Genomic DNA, 20,614 nt, shown 5'->3' with positions numbered 1-20,614 from the left:
AGAGCCAAAAACAATAAACAAGCAACCGCAAGCATATGGAGCCCAACCCACAACCCACAACTCTCTCACTCAACCACATCTCCATAGAAGACATGTCCAAGTCCTTCATTGAAACCACACCAGACAGCTGACAGACAACCAGGGCTGGTCCCTTTACTTCAGCAGTCCAAATAGACAAACCTCAATTCAATCGCAATTTAGCAGGTTAAAACTGTAACAATATTTGGATTTTGGTTGTTGTTAATGTAAAGTTCACTGTTATCGTGGTGTGTAGTTATCTTTCCGATCGTTCGTCTGTCAGTTTAGCAGTTTAGTGGTTCGGTGTTATCTGGGGTGAGATCTTACCCAAATGGACTTCAGACGAGACTATTTTTACTGTATCTTGAGGTGATGACTAATGTGCTGTTCAAGGTTATTCATAGTCAGTGGAAATAAACACAGAACTGGAGTTCCTATCATGTCAGAGATTCAACAGAAATCTCTTACAGTATATTTTAATATGGTGAGTTGTACCAATGTATTCTAACATTTTGGGATCCCCTTCAAAATGCACAAGCAAACTTCTCTTGCACTATTTTCATTCATCCCCCCTCCTCTCCCCTGTAACTATTCCCCAGGTCGTTGCTGTTAATGAGAATGTGTTCTCAGTCAACTTACCTGGTAAAATAAGGGTTAATTAAAAAAAATAAAAAATAGGCTCAGCAAATACAGTATGACCACCATTTTGTCTGACCACCTAATCAGAGAAATTGCGCTACCACAGAGTCCCCTCTCTCCTAAATTCCAAGAGTGAGTTAGTAATTAAACAGGCTCTGTCTGGGTAGTGCAGCAGCAGACCAGTCAGAATGTGACAAAAGCCTTAACCACCATGTTGTATCCTCACCAGGTCAAGCGGGGTCTGTGTGTGTGTGTGTGTGTGTGTGTGTGTGTGTGTGTGTGTGTGACAAAATAGTTACACGTGTGTGTCTGTGCATGTGGGTGTGCATGTGTGTGACCTGGGCTCTATCAAAACAACTGGACAATGTCCCTGTCCCTGAGTCCTGCTGGGAAAGTAGACCAATCACAGTCCTGCCAATGGCAATCAAACTGACGAAAAACTTCAACAGATGAATAGAACTAAAGTGACTAGAGATTATAGCCGATAGAAGATCTGCTTGAAGATAGTCAGTATCAACACACCAGAAGTCTTGCTGGTTTTAGTCAACAAAGTGGAGAGGGATTTTTAGACATAAAACCAAGTAGAGAAGGTAAATTCAAGCTCAGAAAACCTAAACGGCAACATTACGATCCACATGCCACCATATACCCGTCCTTTAAATCTACCACAGACTATAGTTTCAAAAGGACTCAAATGATATCTGACATCTATCACATGCCATGAGAAATCATGATGAATGGAGATGTAGCGTTTTAAGGAGAACCAGGTTCCCTCCATGCAGACTGACAATCACTTCCATATGGTCTATCAGAGAGCTGTGAATCATGGTGATGACACACACACGCACACACACCAGTGAATGATGATGTGAATGAATGATGATGTGCTAGAGGTATTATTTAGGATCTTGGATGTGAGTCAGAATAATGTCAACTTATCCTGATGATAGATCGACCAGGGATGAATAGGTGAGCCGCGTCGTCAAATTGAGAGCAACTATATTTCACTGGAATTGCTGCTACGAAGCAAGGTCAATATGAGGAAATTGGTGAAAAATATATTTTCTATGAAAATACCACACACAGGCATTTCAGCACTTTTTCTAAATTTTTAACATTGTTTGATTTACAGTCATTTCCTTGGTTATTCCCCAGTCATGTGCAGTACAGCCACTATAAGTTGCAGCTATCAATGAAGTTAAGAGAACCAGTAAATTCTGTAAAAACATCTCCATTTCCAAAGTCTTATGAACCATCATATTATCACTGTAGTTTGGTACTGCTGTTTCTGATGACCCCATAAGTCTTTCTCTCTTACCATGTGAATCTAAGGAGACATGTTTCCTTTCAAATGACAACTTGATAGACTGGGTGTATTGTCAGTATAAATCCTTCTGTAATATACATATATGCGTGACGTCTGGGCGTCCATTTTGTGTCTGATTCTTGGCTGGTGTTCAGTATAGTGTCTGGACATGTTGAAAATGTATCTACAGCTCGAGGTGGGATTTGAACACGATGTTGGTAATCCACAGCTGGAAGACCCCCTCGGTTCTCTCACAAAGACTGGCTATTGTTTTAATAAAACATATATTGTTTCCATACACAGGGCCTTGGGAAAGGCTGCACACGGAACAGCTTGAAACTACAAGTAGCGGTCAATCTGAAAAGAAAACGATGGACAAACGTCAAACAATGCAGTGAGTTGATGAGTTCATGTTGGACCAAGACTTTTTTCAAATATCACCTCTCAGCAAACGTTTTCAACTTTTCAAAGAAAAAGGATTTGTGGGGAATATACTAAAATATGATGATAAACAACTACAGTATAATAAAGTGGGACTTTCGGGAGCCAGTGGTTTGAGCCAATGCAGTCATGTTCTGTGTAGTACAGTATGTATGTATCAGCCATGGGTTCAAATCCTATTTGAAACTATGTCAAATACTGCATTTGTGCTTGATTGAGCTTGCCTGTTGCAATGGAACCAATAGAAATGTCTCAAAAGTGCAAACCCCGCCCATAGCACTCCAGGCAGGTTTAATCAATCACTGAAAGCATTTGAAAGATTTTCAACACTATTTGAACCCAGGTCTGGTCAGTACTCAAAGGAGATGAACTGCAGACGGGGGAACGATCTCCTCGCTGCGATTAATCAACGAGCTCCAAGATCATGGAACAACATCCAGGAGGTTTAGGATGTGGTCTCTGGACTCCACATAAAGACTGATGTTTAAAAGAACCAAAGGAAATCATGCTATTTTCAAAATGCTGCCCAAACTTTGACCAGACTAGGCTTTCTATATAATTCTATAAATATACAGTATTTAACTACAAAGGTCATAGATGAAAACCAACTGGCTGGTCTGAGAAACCTCGCTCCAAGATAGGCTCCTTAGGGTCCTCATTTTAGAAGTGAAAATGTTTATTGTCTCAATCAAATGAATCACACTGGACCTCTGTGATTAACTGGCTGTTTTACTTCAGTACAGTCACGCAGGCTTACGCGTGTGTGACTGAGCATGTGTGTGTGTGTAGCCTTTACTGTCTGTGTCCACCTGGGCTTAGTATAGAATCAGGGAATGTAGGACTATGCCCTAAGGGATGCACTGGTAGCACAAACCCTAGTTTACAGTTAACACACCAGGACATCAATCTAGGGCAATACAGGAAGTAAGGTTGCTTATTTTATCCTCCCATTCAATGTATCTCTTTTTTCCTTGTTATTATTGAGATACCATGGAGGTCTGTGTAATTCTGATTTAATTAAACACGATAGAGGAATGAATTTGTATGAAGGAGTACAGTGTGGATTTCAGAGAGAGAGAAAAGAGAGAGAGTAACAGAAAAAAAGAGGGAAAGAGAGGGAGATGCATTTCTAAACAGCTCTACCCTGCCCCCTACTGACCAGGCATTCTGTGAGGTCACCTATGTGAACCGGCAGGGTCCTACCCTACAACCAGTGAATCAACTTCATGATTGTCTCACTCTCACCGTGTATAAAAAGTATATCTAACATCAGACCTTAAAGTAAAATGACACTAATCTTCTACCCTTACACCCTCATACCCACATCTTCTCATCTAACCCCCTATTACTCAGTGGTGCGTATTCATGGATGCCAAGGGAAGCCAGGCTTCCCAAAAGAATTTACCCCCAAAAATAATACAAAACATGGCATTGGCATTTCTCTACAAGTAGGATGAACGCGCACGCACACACGCGCGCACACAGAAATTAGCCATGTCATTTTTAGCTTACGTTGATTGGACTAAATCGTTTTTGGTATCATTTAGTTGTCACTGTATTACACTAAGCAGAGGTGATGTGAGGATGTTGAAATGTTGAAGTTGAAATGGTGCTGGAATAGTGGAGGCAACTCCTGGTTTCTTTGCATCTTGCTGGTAACTCTCTGTGGTTCTTAATCGCTAGTTTTTTAGTGGTCCGAAAATGTGGGAAACATGAACTCACTTGACCATGCTGTAGGTCATGTAACTGTCTGTTACATGCAATATGCTTAGTGGACTTCACCAGACAGAGTTTTCTGTCCGGTTTTGTGATAAAACAAAGGTGTGGTTGAATTTATTCTGCCTTGTTATTGTCTCGGCCTTTAGGACTATATATCACGATGTCAAGACATATGAATTAGCAGGTTATAGAGCAAATAACGCAATAGGTTGTAATATGGCCTTTTATCCTTCCTTCTTTGTCCGCTTTAGGGGTACATCACCCCTTAAAAGGTGTACCTTGCTGAGCTCTAGTGGTCTCTTGGCCTGGGTATAGAGCCCCAGACTGGTGCCTTGGGTCTGGGGTAACCACCAGATGGCTGCTTCATAGTCTCTAGGAGAGTCTTAACTATCACAGTTCAGGACATGGCTTAGTTTAATGATACTTTCTTCACAGTCAGACAGTAATATATTATTAATCTACAGGCATTCAGAGACACTACAAACAGTGAGCATTTTCATTGACTTTGGGTCATATTTTCACATCGATATAATCATTTCCTTGTCTTGTTTAATAGCAAGGTCTAAGGTTTATGTCTGAGAGATCAGATGGTTTAGATTTTCCTGTCATCATGGTGTTGTATTTAAACGCAGAAGTCGTTCGAGAAAAGTGAAACCTATACTCCCTGTACGGACTACATGTTCGTTAATGGTCTAATGGCTGTGTCAGTCTCCCCCCAAAACGAATACACACCTGTTAAAACAAGACAGGACTTACGGGGACTAACACAGACTTATGGGGACTGTCAATACTGTAGAATGCGGTCCTTATGAGTGCCCTCAACTTGTACTTCCTAACACAGGACATGTTCTAGAAATGTTAAGCTTTCGTATAGGATTTGCTAATCAAATTAAGATGGCCGCCGTCCTTTTGCGATGATGTGATGCGATCATCACCGTAGAGACGCCTTGTTACCCTGGGGTGTATTCCCTAACTTCCCTAACAGGTTGCTAATAGGTTGCTAATAGCGGAAGCTGACTTGTACTAATGTCACGACCACTTAAAAGTGATATGGAACTAATTAATGCAATTCCTCTAGTTCTCATAATAGGAGATTTTCACGTTAAGGCGTGGAGGGAAAATAAATACATTCCATTGGAATATCAGGTTTAGACTAACTGAGTAAAAATAATAAACTTTCCCTCAAGTTCATAACTGTTAGCCTGGGATGGGGAATGATAGCTAAGCTAACAGTGCCATGGGTCTCTGGGTCTGGGGTCTGACATGCTAGCTGCTCCTGTATGTACTGTATATTCAGGGGCGATACTATGGAACCGTTAGCTGTAACACTCTGGGATGTTAAAACGTACTGTGAAAGGATTCTGTGAGAGTGTTACATAGATCTTGTTTTCACAGTGTTAAGTTCTTTAAGTGGCGTGTTAACAGTGTTTGTGTCTGAGCTATGTGGTGGGAGTGGTGTATTTATGGCCCTAAGGTCATTTCTGCTTTATGTTCGACCATTCTCGGGTGTGCAGTGCTCATTGTATCCATGAGAGACACCTCCATGGAAGAGGAGTCCCTTGTAAAGAATCAGTCATAGTTCAACATTCAACTCTGTCTAGGACCACCAGAGAGTTGTATAAATATGACTCTGAGTCAACCTACAGTTGATTCATATGTGGGCTATGACAGTTGTAGTGACATGGAGTCATCCCTTGCCATGGAATTCTCATGCAGTGGTGCTCACAGTCCGCTTGTCATGTCATGGTGGAACTCAGACCTCCTAACCTAAAGTTTTACCTCAGTGTTGAAAAACAAATCTAAAGATGAGTTAGTCATCTTTTAGAAATGAAAGAATGACATCGTATATAATTGAAGTGTGAATGGCATACATCTATTCCAACAACATTATCCCTCACAATTACATTTTAAACTTGATTGAACATCCACTAAGTCATTAGTAAATCTACTTAAACCATAATGTGGCCATAAACCATATGTCTTTACGTTAACCTTGTTGCTTTACGATAACGTCTTGGCAGAGTAAACTAACGGCAGTCTTTGACTTCCTTCCTGTCTAGGCAGTATGGTATATTTTTTATGGCTTACGATGATCTGTGTAATATCAACATGGCGCCGGTCCAAATTGTAAAAATAAACAGCCAATAGAGAAGTTTGAGGACGTAATGACTTATTAGCTACAGATAGGGACGAGATAGGGACTAGGCCGTTCACTAGGGCTGATATTGCAGTATGGGGTAGATTTAAATTAAGAGTTTCATTCCAAAATGCTATATAGTATATCCATTTTCCGAAATGTTGGTAAATGAGCTTTTATTGTTTAAAGAAATTCTGAAAGAGATAGGTGTGTTTTTTCACTGTCTAATCATGGAATGGGGTTGTTCAGTGACTGAACAACCCCGTCAGAGAGGCAAATAATCCTTGTTTATTTTGCATAATGCTATACATCTGCCTCACTCTCAGAGAAATAAGTAGTACTGCTAGGCTTTACACAGTCAAATGTAACAAATAACACTTTTTTTTATAAAGAAATTTACACATTTGTGAAATAATGTAAATATATATATTAAATAATACAGTACAGTAATGTGAGATCTGTGTGTAAAACATTTACATTTGACATTTTAATAATTTAGCAGGTGCTCTTATCCAGAGTGACTTACAGTAAAGTTACATTTTAAGATAGCTAGGTGTGTCACGCCCTGTCCTTAGAGATCCTTTTAATTCTCTATTTGGTTAGGTCAGGGTGTGACTAGGGTGTTCAATCTATGTTTTCCATTTCTTTGTTGGCCTGGTATGGTTCCCAATCAGAGGCAGCTGTCTATCGTTGTCTCTGATTGGGGATCATATTTAGTCAGCCTTTTTCCCCACCTGTTGTTTGTGGGATCTTGTTATTGTGTAGCTGCCTGTGAGCAGCACAGAACGTCACGTTTCGGTTTCGCCTGTATTGTTTTTTGGTGAATTTCATATTTATCTAACATGTGGAACTCTAAGTATGCTGCACCTTGGTCCATTCAGACGATCGTGACAAGGTGAGACAACCACATTTGACAGTCAAGTATACATTTACATTTACATTTAAGTCATTTAGCAGACGCTCTTATCCAGAGCGACTTACAAGTACATACATTCATACTTTTTTTTTTTGTACTGGCAGGATACAAAGATTTGATTCCTGCTAAACAATGGATATATAGCGTTTTACAAAAAAATGAATCATCTAAAATCTATGTATAAAAAAAATATGATAACCGTAATATTTTACACACACATGAATGTACACATCAGCAATCATTTCTTTTGAAAGAACACAACATTTGTGAATATAGCAATTTGGAAATAAACTCATGCTATTAAAATCCTGCTATTCTTATGGTTCATTGGGATTTCAATGGTGCCGAAAATGCTTCACTTGTGGAGAATAAATTAATGTAGTATTATAATTTTTTATTGAGAACACATTGCCTTAGTAGGCCTAGTCATGTCTGTATTGGCAGTGTTTTCTGAACAGCATTGTCTAAGATTCCATAACCCATTTCAACCTTCAGATAGGTTCTTAATATTCCATGACGGCAAATATGTACTTTTAGAGTGACTGCCATCCATCTTGTCCACCAACAGTCTGAAGAAACACTTAGCTAGGAGAATGATAACATGACACTGATGCAGAAAATGAGATCTAAAGTATTGAAGAATTGCAAACGTACAGAGTTCCTTGCTTGCCCTGGATTCAGACTAAATACTACTTTAAACAACAAACTTGACAATCCTATCAATCATTTTCAGCGGAAAGAGCTGACACGAGGAGATTTAAAGTGCTTAAACACTGCAAACAGAGTGCTTATGGAGAGATAACATAAACAGATTGTTGTAGGGGTAGGTTGTACAGAGACATGGGCACTAGGTGATAAGATCATTGTGGTTTAAAGGATAAAGGAAACTCCACCCAAAAACGATCTTTTAGTATTTTCATTTGTCCATTGTTGACATAGTCCAAAAACGTTTTGCTTGTCAACAATCAAGTTTTCAAGATATGCAACTTTCAAAATACAGAAAGCATCCCCTTATGATGCATTTTGTATCATGTGATGTTGCGTTTTGCACCAGGGATGACAGGGATGATGTCTGCATTTTGGAAGTTTAACATTAACAGTATCTAACATGAATAGTATCTATACATCATTTAACATTAACAGTGTCTATACATCATTTAACATGAACAGTATCTATACATCATTTAACATGAACAGTATCTATACATCATTTAACATTAACAGTGTCTATACATAATTTAACATGAACAGTATCTCTACATCATTTAACATGAACAGTATCTATACATCATTTAACATGAACAGTATCTATACATCATTTAACATGAACAGTATCTATACATTTAACATGAACAGTATCTATACATCATTTAACATGAACAGTATCTATACATCATTTAACATGAACAGAATTTAACATGAACAGTGTCTATAAATCATTTAACATGAACAGTATCTATACATCATTTAACATGAACAGAATTTAACATGAACAGTATTTATACATAATTTAACATGAACCGTATCTATACATCATTTAACATGAACCGTATCTATACATCATTTAACATGAACAGAATTTAACATGAACAGTATTTATACATCATTTAACATGAACAGTATTTATACATCATTTAACATGAACAGAATTTAACATGAACAGTATTTATACATCATTTAACATGAACAGTATCTATACATCATTTAACATGAACAGTATCTATACATCATTTAACATGAACAGAATTTAACATGAACCGTATCTATACATCATTTAAAATGAACAGTATCTATGCATCATTTAACATGAACAGTATCTATACATCATTTAACATGAACAGAATTTAACATGAACAGTATCTAAACTTTATTTAATATAAACCGTATTTATACATTTAACATGAACCGTATCTATACATCATTTAACATGAACAGTATCTATACATCATTTAACATGAACAGTATCTATACATCATTTAACATGAACAGTATCTATACATCATTTAACATGAACAGTATCTATACATCATTTAACATGAACAGTATCTATACATCATTTAACATGAACAGTATCTATACATCATTTCACATGAACAGTATCTATACATCATTTAACATGAACCGTATTTATAAATCATTTAACATGAACAGTGTCTATACATCATTTAACATGAACAGTATCTATACATCATTTAACATGAACCGTATTTATAAATCATTTAACATGAACCGTATTTATAAATCATTTAACATGAACAGTATCTATACATCATTTAACATGAACCGTATCTATACATCATTTAACATGAACCGTATCTATACATCATTTAACATGAACAGTATCTATACATCATTTAACATGAACAGTATCTATACATCATTTAACATGAACAGTATCTATACATCATCTAACATGAACAGTGTCTATATATCACACAAACATTTCTTCAGTAACAGCTTTACTGGAGAGATTAGCCTGTGTGTGACTTTCAGAAAGTGAAATACCGTTGTTTGGTTCTTCATTTGATGTATTGTACAATGAGTGTACAAAGCATTAGGAACACCTGCTCTTTCCAGGACATAGACTGACCAGGTGAATCCAGGTGAAAGCTATGATCCCTTAGAAATGTCACTTGTTAAATCCACTTCAATCAGTGCAGATGACGGGGAGGAGAAGTTTAAGTTTAAGCCTTGAGACAATTGAGACATGGATTGTGCATGTGTGCCATTCAAACAAAAAATGTAAGTGCCTTGGAACGGGGTACGGTAGTAGGTGCCAGGCACACCGGTTTGAGTATGTCAAGAACTGTAGTTTCCCGTATGTTTCAAGAATGGTCCACCACCCAAAGGACATCCAGCCAACTTGACAACTGTGGGAAGCATTGGAGTCAACATGGGCCAGCATCCCTGTGGAGCGCTTTCGACACCTTGTAAAGTCCATGCCCCGACGAACTAAGGCTGTTCTGAGGGCAACAGGGGGCACATCCCAATATTAGGAAGGTGTTCCTAACGTTTTGTAAACTCAGTGTATATCACTGTATTAAGTTACCTCACTACAAGTCTTCGCTCATAAGAGGAGACTAAGGAGACTTCTACAGAATATAGGCCTATCAATCCATATAATGCCAAATACCTTTTCCAGTAGACGTTGACAGCATCATTTGTTATCGTTGGGGATATGTCACAGTATGACAATGTGCACCTGGGATTAGGAGGATGGAGAATATAATTTCCCCTTCATAACCAACTGACCATCAAGTTACATATCCTGGCGTTTCCTACAGGAATACAGTAAGGCGTATACAGTGAAAGCCAACCTGATCCTGTAGGCACTCTCTGTGTGGGCAATGACAATAGACCCACTAAACACAGTGAAAACATTCCCAATGTGACAATGACCTTTTTACCCTTATGTGTCATTATTTATATTGAATTACTTCAAATTGTATTATTATAAACGCTAAAGCCAAATTACCACCCTGTTCCTATAATATTGAAGTCCCATTTGAATACCATGTTTGAGCAGACATTGTATTCTTTCTCCACCACCTCTATCTGCCAGCTACAACAGTGTGATTTTAATGGCATCAATCCACCGTGTATTGTAACATGTTGACAGTGGAGCTGCTATAGCTGCTTGAAATACTGCCCTTTCTCAGGATTGTCCAGCGTTGGAGCTCCTCAGTGGAAGACCTGGGTTCAAACTGCATTTGTTTCCCTTCAAATAGTTTGATGGTTTTATTAGAGTCTGTCTGGACTGCCAGATGGATGGGGTCGGCACTTTTGCGACTATTCCATTGGTTCTATTGCGTCAGGTAAGCTCAATCAAGCACAGTGAACGGATATAAAAGAAAACGAAGATGATTTGAACCCAGGCAGGGTTGTCCGGTGCAGCTGGCAGAGGTTTTACAATATATAGCCCCTCCAGAGTGTCTTGTCTCTGGGGACAGAACCCAATACCTCTCCACTCCATCCCTCCATCCCCTCTCTCCACGCTTGGATGAGCGTAGTCAATGTACTGTGAGCTGTGGTGTATGTGATTTCACTGTTGGGGTTGGCAATGGTTACCAAACCTGTCTGATTCTTCTTCAACTACAGGGAAAGCCACACTGGATTGTGTTGAGAAGAGAACAGAGAATGAATGAATATAAACTGGAACAATCTGGACTACTAAACTGTATCTGTGAGAACCACTGCCGTGATGTACGAGACATGAAGGTATCTGGCCCACTACGAGCCCCAGACCCTGCCTGTTTCCCGTGTCCATGCACCCTGTGTGAACACACAAGTCAACAGGAGGGCACATTTTTCCAACAGTCTCCATGCAAGGCTGCTGAGAGATTTGGAGATGTCAGTCGGTTCTATCTTTGGGGCGGCTGTGTGCTCCTGTGTCCGTCCCCCACATACATGATTCCCCCTGAGTGTCTGAGACATTGTTTCCCAGCGTTATTTTTCATGGGCAACTCCCACATCAAACATGTATGCGTTCCCAGAGACAAGCATATCTATCCATCTAATTTCCGAACACTGAACCGAATACGTCACAAGAGACTACTATCCATCTGAGACTACTATCCATCTGAGACTACTATCCATCTGAGACTACTATCCATCTGAGACTACTATCCATCTGAGACTACTATCCATCTGAGACTACTATCCATCTGAGACTACTATCCATCTGAGCCTACTATCCATCTGAGCCTACTATCCATCTGAGCCTACTATCCATCTGAGCCTACTATCCATCTGAGCCTACTATCCATCTGAGCCTACTATCCATCTGAGCCTACTATCCATCTGAGACTACTATCCATCTGAGACTACTATCCATCTGAGCAACAGAGGGAGAAAAAGCAAGCCTTGTCCCTACACAACTGTAATGTTGGGGTTTAAATCACTGGAGCGGTCTTTGGGTCTTTGGGTCTTTGAGAGGATTTATGCAGTCACTTTTTACAGCAACGCTTCAAGATATGTCCAGAAGTTATTGCTGAGACTGTAGTTCAGTAGAGAACTGTAGTTTGATATGGAGGTGGATACCACAAGTCAGCTCTTCTGCAAAAAATAAAGAGTTTATAAAGATGTCATAGATGGACTATATACAGTATTATAGTGTTGTCTTGCTTTCAGTTTCCTCTCCAGAAATGCTACATCAACATGTCAAATCTAATCAGGTTGATTTGACACTTTGGTCACTGCGTGTCCTCTCAAGAGAACGAAGAGAAACGTCTTTGGAAAAACGAATTCTCCCAGACCACAACCGTTCTGGAGCTTCTCCAATGTTACAGCTGTCGGACATCTTGTTTGTATCCCAATAGCCAAACTTGTACACTTCATAAAATGAAGAGATGTATTGACAATGCATACTAAGTAGTGTGGATACTGGGACATAGTTGGCTTCTTCATCTTGTTTTCAAAATATGTTTCTGTCAGATATCTATCTGCCTTCTCGTGTGCAACCAAAACGAAATTCCAGCCACTTTGACAGAGTTGTTCCATTATAGTCTTATTGATTTAGGAGTGTTCCAGAACTCCATTATAGTCATATTGATTTAGTAGTGTTCCAGAACTCCATTATAGTCATATTGATTTAGGAGGGTTCCATAGCTCCATTATAGTCATATTGATTTAGGAGGGTTCCATAGCTCCATTATAGTCATATTGATTTAGGAGGGTTCCATAGCTCCATTATAGTCATATTGATTTAGGAGGGTTCCATAGCTCCATTATAGTCATATTGATTTAGGAGGGTTCCATTATAGTCATATTGATTTAGGAGTGTTCCATTATAGTCATATTGATTTAGGAGTGTTCCAGAACTCCATTATAGTCATATTGATTTAGGAGTGTTCCAGAACTCCATTATAGTCATATTGATTTAGGAGTGTTCCAGAACTCCATTATAGTCATATTGATTTAGGAGTGTTCCATAGCTCCATTATAGTCATATTGATTTAGGAGTGTTCCAGAACTCCATTATAGTCTGATTTAGGAGTGTTCCATAGCTCCATTATAGTCATATTGATTTAGGAGTGTTCCAGAACTCCATTATAGTCATATTGATTTAGGAGTGTTCCAGAACTCCATTATAGTCATATTGATTTAGGAGTGTTCCATAGTTCCATTATAGTCATATTGATTTAGGAGTGTTCCAGAACTCCATTATAGTCATATTGATTTAGGAGTGTTCCAGAACTCCATTATAGTCATATTGATTTAGGAGTGTTCCAGAACTTCATTATAGTCATATTGATTTAGGAGTGTTCCATAGCTCCATTGTAGTCATATTGATTTAGGAGTGTTCCAGAACTCCATTATAGTCATATTGAGATTTACTAATGACTTAGTGCACAGGTGTCAAACTCATTCCACGGGGGGCCGAGTGTCTGCGGGTTTTCGCTCCTCCCTTGTACTTGATTGATGAATTAACATCACTAATTAGTTAGGAACTCCCCACACCTGGTTGTCTAGGGCTTTATTGAAAGGAAAAACCAAAAACCTGCAGACACTAGGCCCTCCGTGGAATGAGTTTGACACCCCTGACTTAGTGGATGTTCAATCAAGTTTAAAATGTAATTGTGAGGGATAATGTTGTTGGAATAGATGTATGCCATTCACACTTCAATTATATACGATGTCATTCTTTCATTTCTAAAAGATGACTAACTCATCTTTAGATTTGTTTTTCAACACTGAGGTAAAACTTTAGGTTAGGAGGTCTGAGTTCCACCATGACATGACAAGCGGACTGTGAGCACCACTGCATGAGAATTCCATGGCAAGGGATGACTCCATGTCACTACAACTGTCATAGCCCACATATGAATCAACTGTAGGTTGACTCAGAGTCATATTTATACAACTCTCTGGTGGTCCTAGACAGAGTTGAATGTTGAACTATGACTGATTCTTTACAAGGGACTCCTCTTCCATGGAGGTGTCTCTCATGGATACAATGAGCACTGCACACCCGAGAATGGTCGAACATAAAGCAGAAATGACCTTAGGGCCATAAATACACCACTCCCACCACATAGCTCAGACACAAACACTGTTAACACGCCACTTAAAGAACTTAACACTGTGAAAACAAGATCTATGTAACACTCTCACAGAATCCTTTCACAGTACGTTTTAACATCCCAGAGTGTTACAGCTAACGGTTCCATAGTATCGCCCCTGAATATACAGTACATACAGGAGCAGCTAGCATGTCAGACCCCAGACCCAGAGACCCATGGCACTGTTAGCTTAGCTATCATTCCCCATCCCAGGCTAACAGTTATGAACTTGAGGGAAAGTTTATTATTTTTACTCAGTTAGTCTAAACCTGATATTCCAATGGAATGTATTTATTTTCCCTCCACGCCTTAACGTGAAAATCTCCTATTATGAGAACTAGAGGAATTGCATTAATTAGTTCCATATCACTTTTAAGTGGTCGTGACATTAGTACAAGTCAGCTTCCGCTATTAGCAACCTATTAGCAACCTGTTAGGGAAGTTAGGGAATACACCCCAGGGTAACAAGGCGTCTCTACGGTGATGATCGCATCACATCATCGCAAAAGGACGGCGGCCATCTTAATTTGATTAGCAAATCCTATACGAAAGCTTAACATTTCTATCCATCTGAGCCTACTATCCATCTGAGCCTACTATCCATCTGAGCCTACTATCCATCTGAGCCTACTATCCATCTGAGCCTACTATCCATCTGAGACTACTATCCATCTGAGCAACAGAGGGAGAAAAAGCAAGCCTTGTCCCTACACAACTGTAATGTTGGGGTTTAAATCACTGGAGCGGTCTTTGGGTCTTTGGGTCTTTGGGTCTTTGAGAGGATTTATGCAGTCACTTTTTACAGCAACGATTCAAGATATGTCCAGAAGTTATTGCTGAGACTGTAGTTCAGTAGAGAACTGTAGTTTGATATGGAGGTGGATACCACAAGTCAGCTCTTCTGCAAAAAATAAAGAGTTTATAAAGATGTCATAGATGGACTATATACAGTATTATAGTGTTGTCTTGCTTTCAGTTTCCTCTCCAGAAATGCTACATCAACATGTCAAATCTAATCAGGTTGATTTGACACTTTGGTCACTGCGTGTCCTCTCAAGAGAACGAAGAGAAACGTCTTTGGAAAAACGAATTCTCCCAGACCACAACCGTTCTGGAGCTTCTCCAATGTTACAGCTGTCGGACATCTTGTTTGTATCCCAATAGCCAAACTTGTACACTTCATAAAATGAAGAGATGTATTGACAATGCATACTAAGTAGTGTGGATACTGGGACATAGTTGGCTTCTTCATCTTGTTTTCAAAATATGTTTCTGTCAGATATCTATCTGCCTTCTCGTGTGCAACCAAAACGAAATTCCAGCCACTTTGACAGAGTTGTTCCATTATAGTCTTATTGATTTAGGAGTGTTCCAGAACTCCATTATAGTCATATTGATTTAGTAGTGTTCCAGAACTCCATTATAGTCATATTGATTTAGGAGTGTTCCATAGCTCCATTATAGTAATATTGATTTAGGAGTGTTCCATAGCTCCATTATAGTAATATTGATTTAGGAGTGTTCCAGAACTCCATTATAGTCATATTGATTTAGGAGGGTTCCATAGCTCCATTATAGTCATATTGATTTAGGAGGGTTCCATAGCTCCATTATAGTCATATTGATTTAGGAGGGTTCCATAGCTCCATTATAGTCATATTGATTTAGGAGGGTTCCATAGCTCCATTATAGTCATATTGATTTAGGAGGGTTCCATTATAGTCATATTGATTTAGGAGTGTTCCATTATAGTCATATTGATTTAGGAGTGTTCCAGAACTCCATTATAGTCATATTGATTTAGGAGTGTTCCAGAACTCCATTATAGTCATATTGATTTAGGAGTGTTCCAGAACTCCATTATAGTCATATTGATTTAGGAGTGTTCCATAGCTCCATTATAGTCATATTGATTTAGGAGTGTTCCAGAACTCCATTATAGTCTGATTTAGGAGTGTTCCATAGCTCCATTATAGTCATATTGATTTAGGAGTGTTCCAGAACTCCATTATAGTCATATTGATTTAGGAGTGTTCCAGAACTCCATTATAGTCATATTGATTTAGGAGTGTTCCATAGTTCCATTATAGTCATATTGATTTAGGAGTGTTCCAGAACTCCATTATAGTCATATTGATTTAGGAGTGTTCCAGAACTCCATTATAGTCATATTGATTTAGGAGTGTTCCAGAACTTCATTATAGTCATATTGATTTAGGAGTGTTCCATAGCTCCATTGTAGTCATATTGATTTAGGAGTGTTCCAGAACTCCATTATAGTCATATTGATTTAGGAGTGTTCCATAGCTCCATTATAGTCATATTGATTTAGGAGTGTTCCATAGCTCCATTATAGTCATATTGATTTAGGAGTGTTCCATAGCTCCATTATAGTCATATTGATTTAGGAGTGTTCCATAGCTCCATTATAGTCATATTGATTTAGGAGTGTTCCAGAACTCCATTGTAGTCATATTGATTTAGGAGTGTTCCATAGCTCCATTATAGTCATATTGATTTAGGAGTGTTCCATTATAGTCATATTGATTTAGGAGTGTTCCATAGCTCCATTATAGTCATATTGATTTAGGAGTGTTCCATAGCTCCATTATAGTCATATTGATTTAGGAGTGTTCCAGAACTCCATTATAGTCATATTGATTTAGGAGTGTTCCATAGCTCCATTATAGTCATATTGATTTAGGAGTGTTCCATAGCTCCATTATAGTCATATTGATTTAGGAGTGTTCCATTATAGTCATATTGATTTAGGAGTGTTCCATAGCTCCATTATAGTCATATTGATTTAGGAGTGTTCCATAGCTCCATGATAGTCATATTGATTTAGGAGTGTTCCATAGCTCCATGATAGTCATATTGATTTAGGAGTGTTCCATAGCTCCATTATAGTCATATTGATTTAGGAGTGTTCCATAGCTCCATGATTGTCATATTGATTTAGGAGTGTTCCATAGCTCCATGATAGTCATATTGATTTAGGAGTGTTCCATAGCTCCATTATAGTCATATTGATTTAGGAGTGTTCCATTATAGTCATATTGATTTAGGAGTGTTCCATTATAGTCATATTGATTTAGGAGTGTTCCATTATAGTCATATTGATTTAGGAGTGTTCCATTATAGTCATATTGATTTAGGAGTGTTCCATTATAGTCATATTGATTTAGGAGTGTTCCATTATAGTCATATTGATTTAGGAGTGTTCCATAGCTCCATTATAGTCATATTGATTTAGGAGTGTTCCATAGCTCCATTATAGTCATATTGATTTAGGAGTGTTCCATAGCTCCATTATAGTCATATTGATTTAGGAGTGTTCCATAGCTCCATTATAGTCATATTGATTTAGGAGTGTTCCATAGCTCCATTATAGTCATATTGATTTAGGAGTGTTCCATAGCTCCATTATAGTCATATTGATTTAGGAGTGTTCCATAGCTCCATTATAGTCATATTGATTTAGGAGTGTTCCAGAACTCCATTGTAGTCATATTGATTTAGGAGTGTTCCATAGCTCCATTATAGTCATATTGATTTAGGAGTGTTCCATTATAGTCATATTTATTTAGGAGTGTTCCATAGCTCCATTATAGTCATATTGATTTAGGAGTGTTCCATAGCTCCATTATAGTCATATTGATTTAGGAGTGTTCCATAGCTCCATTATAGTCATATTGATTTAGGAGTGTTCCATAGCTCCATGATAGTCATATTGATTTAGGAGTGTTCCATAGCTCCATGATAGTCATATTGATTTAGGAGTGTTCCATAGCTCCATTATAGTCATATTGATTTAGGAGTGTTCCATTATAGTCATATTGATTTAGGAGTGTTCCATTATAGTCATATTGATTTAGGAGTGTTCCATTATAGTCATATTGATTTAGGAGTGTTCCATAGCTCCATTATAGTCATATTGATTTAGGAGTGTTCCATTATAGTCATTGATTTAGGAGTGTTCCAGAACTCCATGATAGCTCTGCAGATGTAAAGGAAGATAGGAGCGAAATCAACCTCCTTGCTTCCATTTAACATTTTCTTTAGGCTTTGAGTCACTTCTATACTTTAAAACGCATGAGGTGAGTCTTCATAACAGAACCAGTGCTATTAGATGGAAAAGATAGACCTAATGGCAAAGGGAAAGAATCCATATGCTTTTTAAGAAATCTTCCACAATATGTCATCTACTGTATTCCTCTGCCTTTGTACTCTTGCCAAATGCACTCATTCCACTAGACTCAAGAAGATGCCCAGTTCCATTTTAAGAGCACTTTCACATGGACATGCATTCCTCCTAGTACCAGAGATCCAAAGATAGCTAGATCTTTCTACATGTAATTCAACATGTGGCTCATCCTCATCCGCATTAACATATGACAATGAACAGATAGGATGTTGTCCATGGCTTGCATCCCACATGGCCCACATGGCACCCTATTCCCTATTTGGTGTACTACTTTTGACCAGGGACCATAGGGCATGGACCCTGGTCAAAAGTAGGGCACTATGTATGTGAATAGGGAGCGATTTGAGACGCAGGCCATGCTTCCACTATGGCAAAAGATATGGTTTCATAAAGCATTCAGAGAGAGAATGTGTGTGTCTGTCTGTCGGACCAGGGGCTGGAAGATAAGTGTGTCTAGAACAAGAAGGATGGAGGGAGACTCTGCAAGTGCATGGTCAGTGGGAGTGAACCAGTAGAATCCCACTTTATCTGGATAGTCCCCGTCAGATGATTTATAGATGTTCAAACTAACTATCAACAACTGTTCAACTAACCTTAACTCTAGGTTCATGTTCATCCCCTGGCTCAACCCTAACCTTAACCATAACCCTAACCTTAACCCTAACCTTAACCCTAACCATAACCTTAACCATAACCCTAACCTTAACTCTAGGTTCATGTTCATCCCCTGGCTCAACCATAACCATAACCCTAACCTTAACCTTAACCATAACCCTAACCTTAACTCTAGGTTCATGTTCATCCCCTGGCTCAACCTTAACCCTAACCATAACCCTAACCATAACCCTAACCATAACCCTAACCTTAACTCTAGGTTCATGTTCATCCCCTGGCTCAACCCTAACCCTAACCATAACCCTAAATTATGTAGTGTGGACAATTGACTGAAATTACTTGACAAAAGAAAGAGAGGACTTATGTGCTCTGTGAGATTTATTATTTCCATTACTATCAAGTAATGAACATGACAAAATGAGTTAACCCCACGTGGCCTCCAAACAACACAATGCCAGATCATTTTAACATTGACCGTCCGACATCAGATTCAGACATTAGATTCAGACATCAGATTCAGCTCCAACCTTTCCCTCCCTTTAACACCTGTAGAGCTTGTTAACCCTCTGAACGTCGATCGCAGACATCTCCAAGCTCTGTCCGATGGACACAGTGGCATCAGGAATAGGAGTGATCGTCTCCTTTCTATACACAGTGCTGAAGGACCATCTATTATAATGCATGACGGAGGAGTAGTCATAAGGAATGTCCAGGTTGTCGGTGTCCTCTTTGTCAAAGTTGGGCTCCTCCCCGCGTTCAACATACTCCCAGTTGATCCTGATGTACTTGTCGCGGTCACTCCTGTTCTGTTCGTGGTAGAAACCCAGAGCGTGGAGCAGCTCGTGCTGGATGGTACCGTGGTAAACACACCCTCTTTTTTCCAGGGATACGAGCTGCTTCCCTCCGGTTTTGCCAACCCATGAAGAACAGCCGGATCTGCTTTCGATGCTAAGGTAGTCCCTCTGGTTGCTACGTTGGACGAAGCGCACGCAGGTCTTGGTGTGGAAGGTGTTCATGGCGTACTTGATCTTCCCCTGGGAATGAGAGTCAAAATCTGAGCTGAGCGTGTAAGGAACCGTGACGAGGTTCTCTGACTTCTTCCTCTCCCAGAGGCATTCGTTGGACCACAAGCACCTGATGGCGGTCCTGGTCCTGGGGACCATGACGTCTCCTTCCATCAGCGTCTCTGTGGTGCCATTGTTGGTCTCCAGGATCCTGGTGGTGATGTCCACCAGATCATCTGGGTCTTCTGTGAAGACCATCTCATCCTTCTCATCAAGCTGGAGAGGGTGGGCCTGTGTGAGTCCTAGGAAGAGGAGGAAGAAGGAGAGAGAAAGAAGGTAGGCCATTTTTCTGAGCAGTCGGAGAGACTGTTTGGGTGTCCTCTGTCGCTGTGGCTGTGGGGGACAGCCCAGCCAGCCGGATGCCTGACGACAACCCAGATTACACAGGACACAACATTCTCAGAGGCCTCAACTCGTGACCAATCCAGCCTTGAACTGGCTAAACCTGCTGGTCATCACTCTCTGTACCCAAAGTAGCAAATGTTTCACTG

The 20,614-nt window shown here is 39.3% G+C and overlaps 1 protein-coding gene across 1 annotated transcript; it reads right to left on the bottom strand.

The window, feature by feature from the left end:
• Positions 1–19,598: 19,598 nt before the first annotated feature.
• Positions 19,599–20,408, bottom strand: LOC120032786 (high choriolytic enzyme 1-like). Its single transcript, XM_038978966.1, has one exon. The coding sequence runs from the start codon at positions 20,406–20,408 to the stop codon at positions 19,599–19,601; it is 810 nt and encodes a 269-aa protein (XP_038834894.1).
• Positions 20,409–20,614: the final 206 nt, after the last annotated feature.

This window comes from Salvelinus namaycush, chromosome 39, assembly GCF_016432855.1.
Source record: "Salvelinus namaycush isolate Seneca chromosome 39, SaNama_1.0, whole genome shotgun sequence".
NCBI lineage: Eukaryota > Metazoa > Chordata > Actinopteri > Salmoniformes > Salmonidae > Salvelinus > Salvelinus namaycush.
Note: the sequence above shows the minus strand (reverse complement) of the source record. Positions and strands in the feature narration are given on the sequence as shown.

Bases quoted from the DNA above. Each gene is read 5' to 3' on its own strand.
- LOC120032786 (XM_038978966.1), bottom strand. From the start codon at position 20,408: ATGGCCTACCTTCTTTCTCTCTCCTTCTTCCTCCTCTTCCTAGGACTC.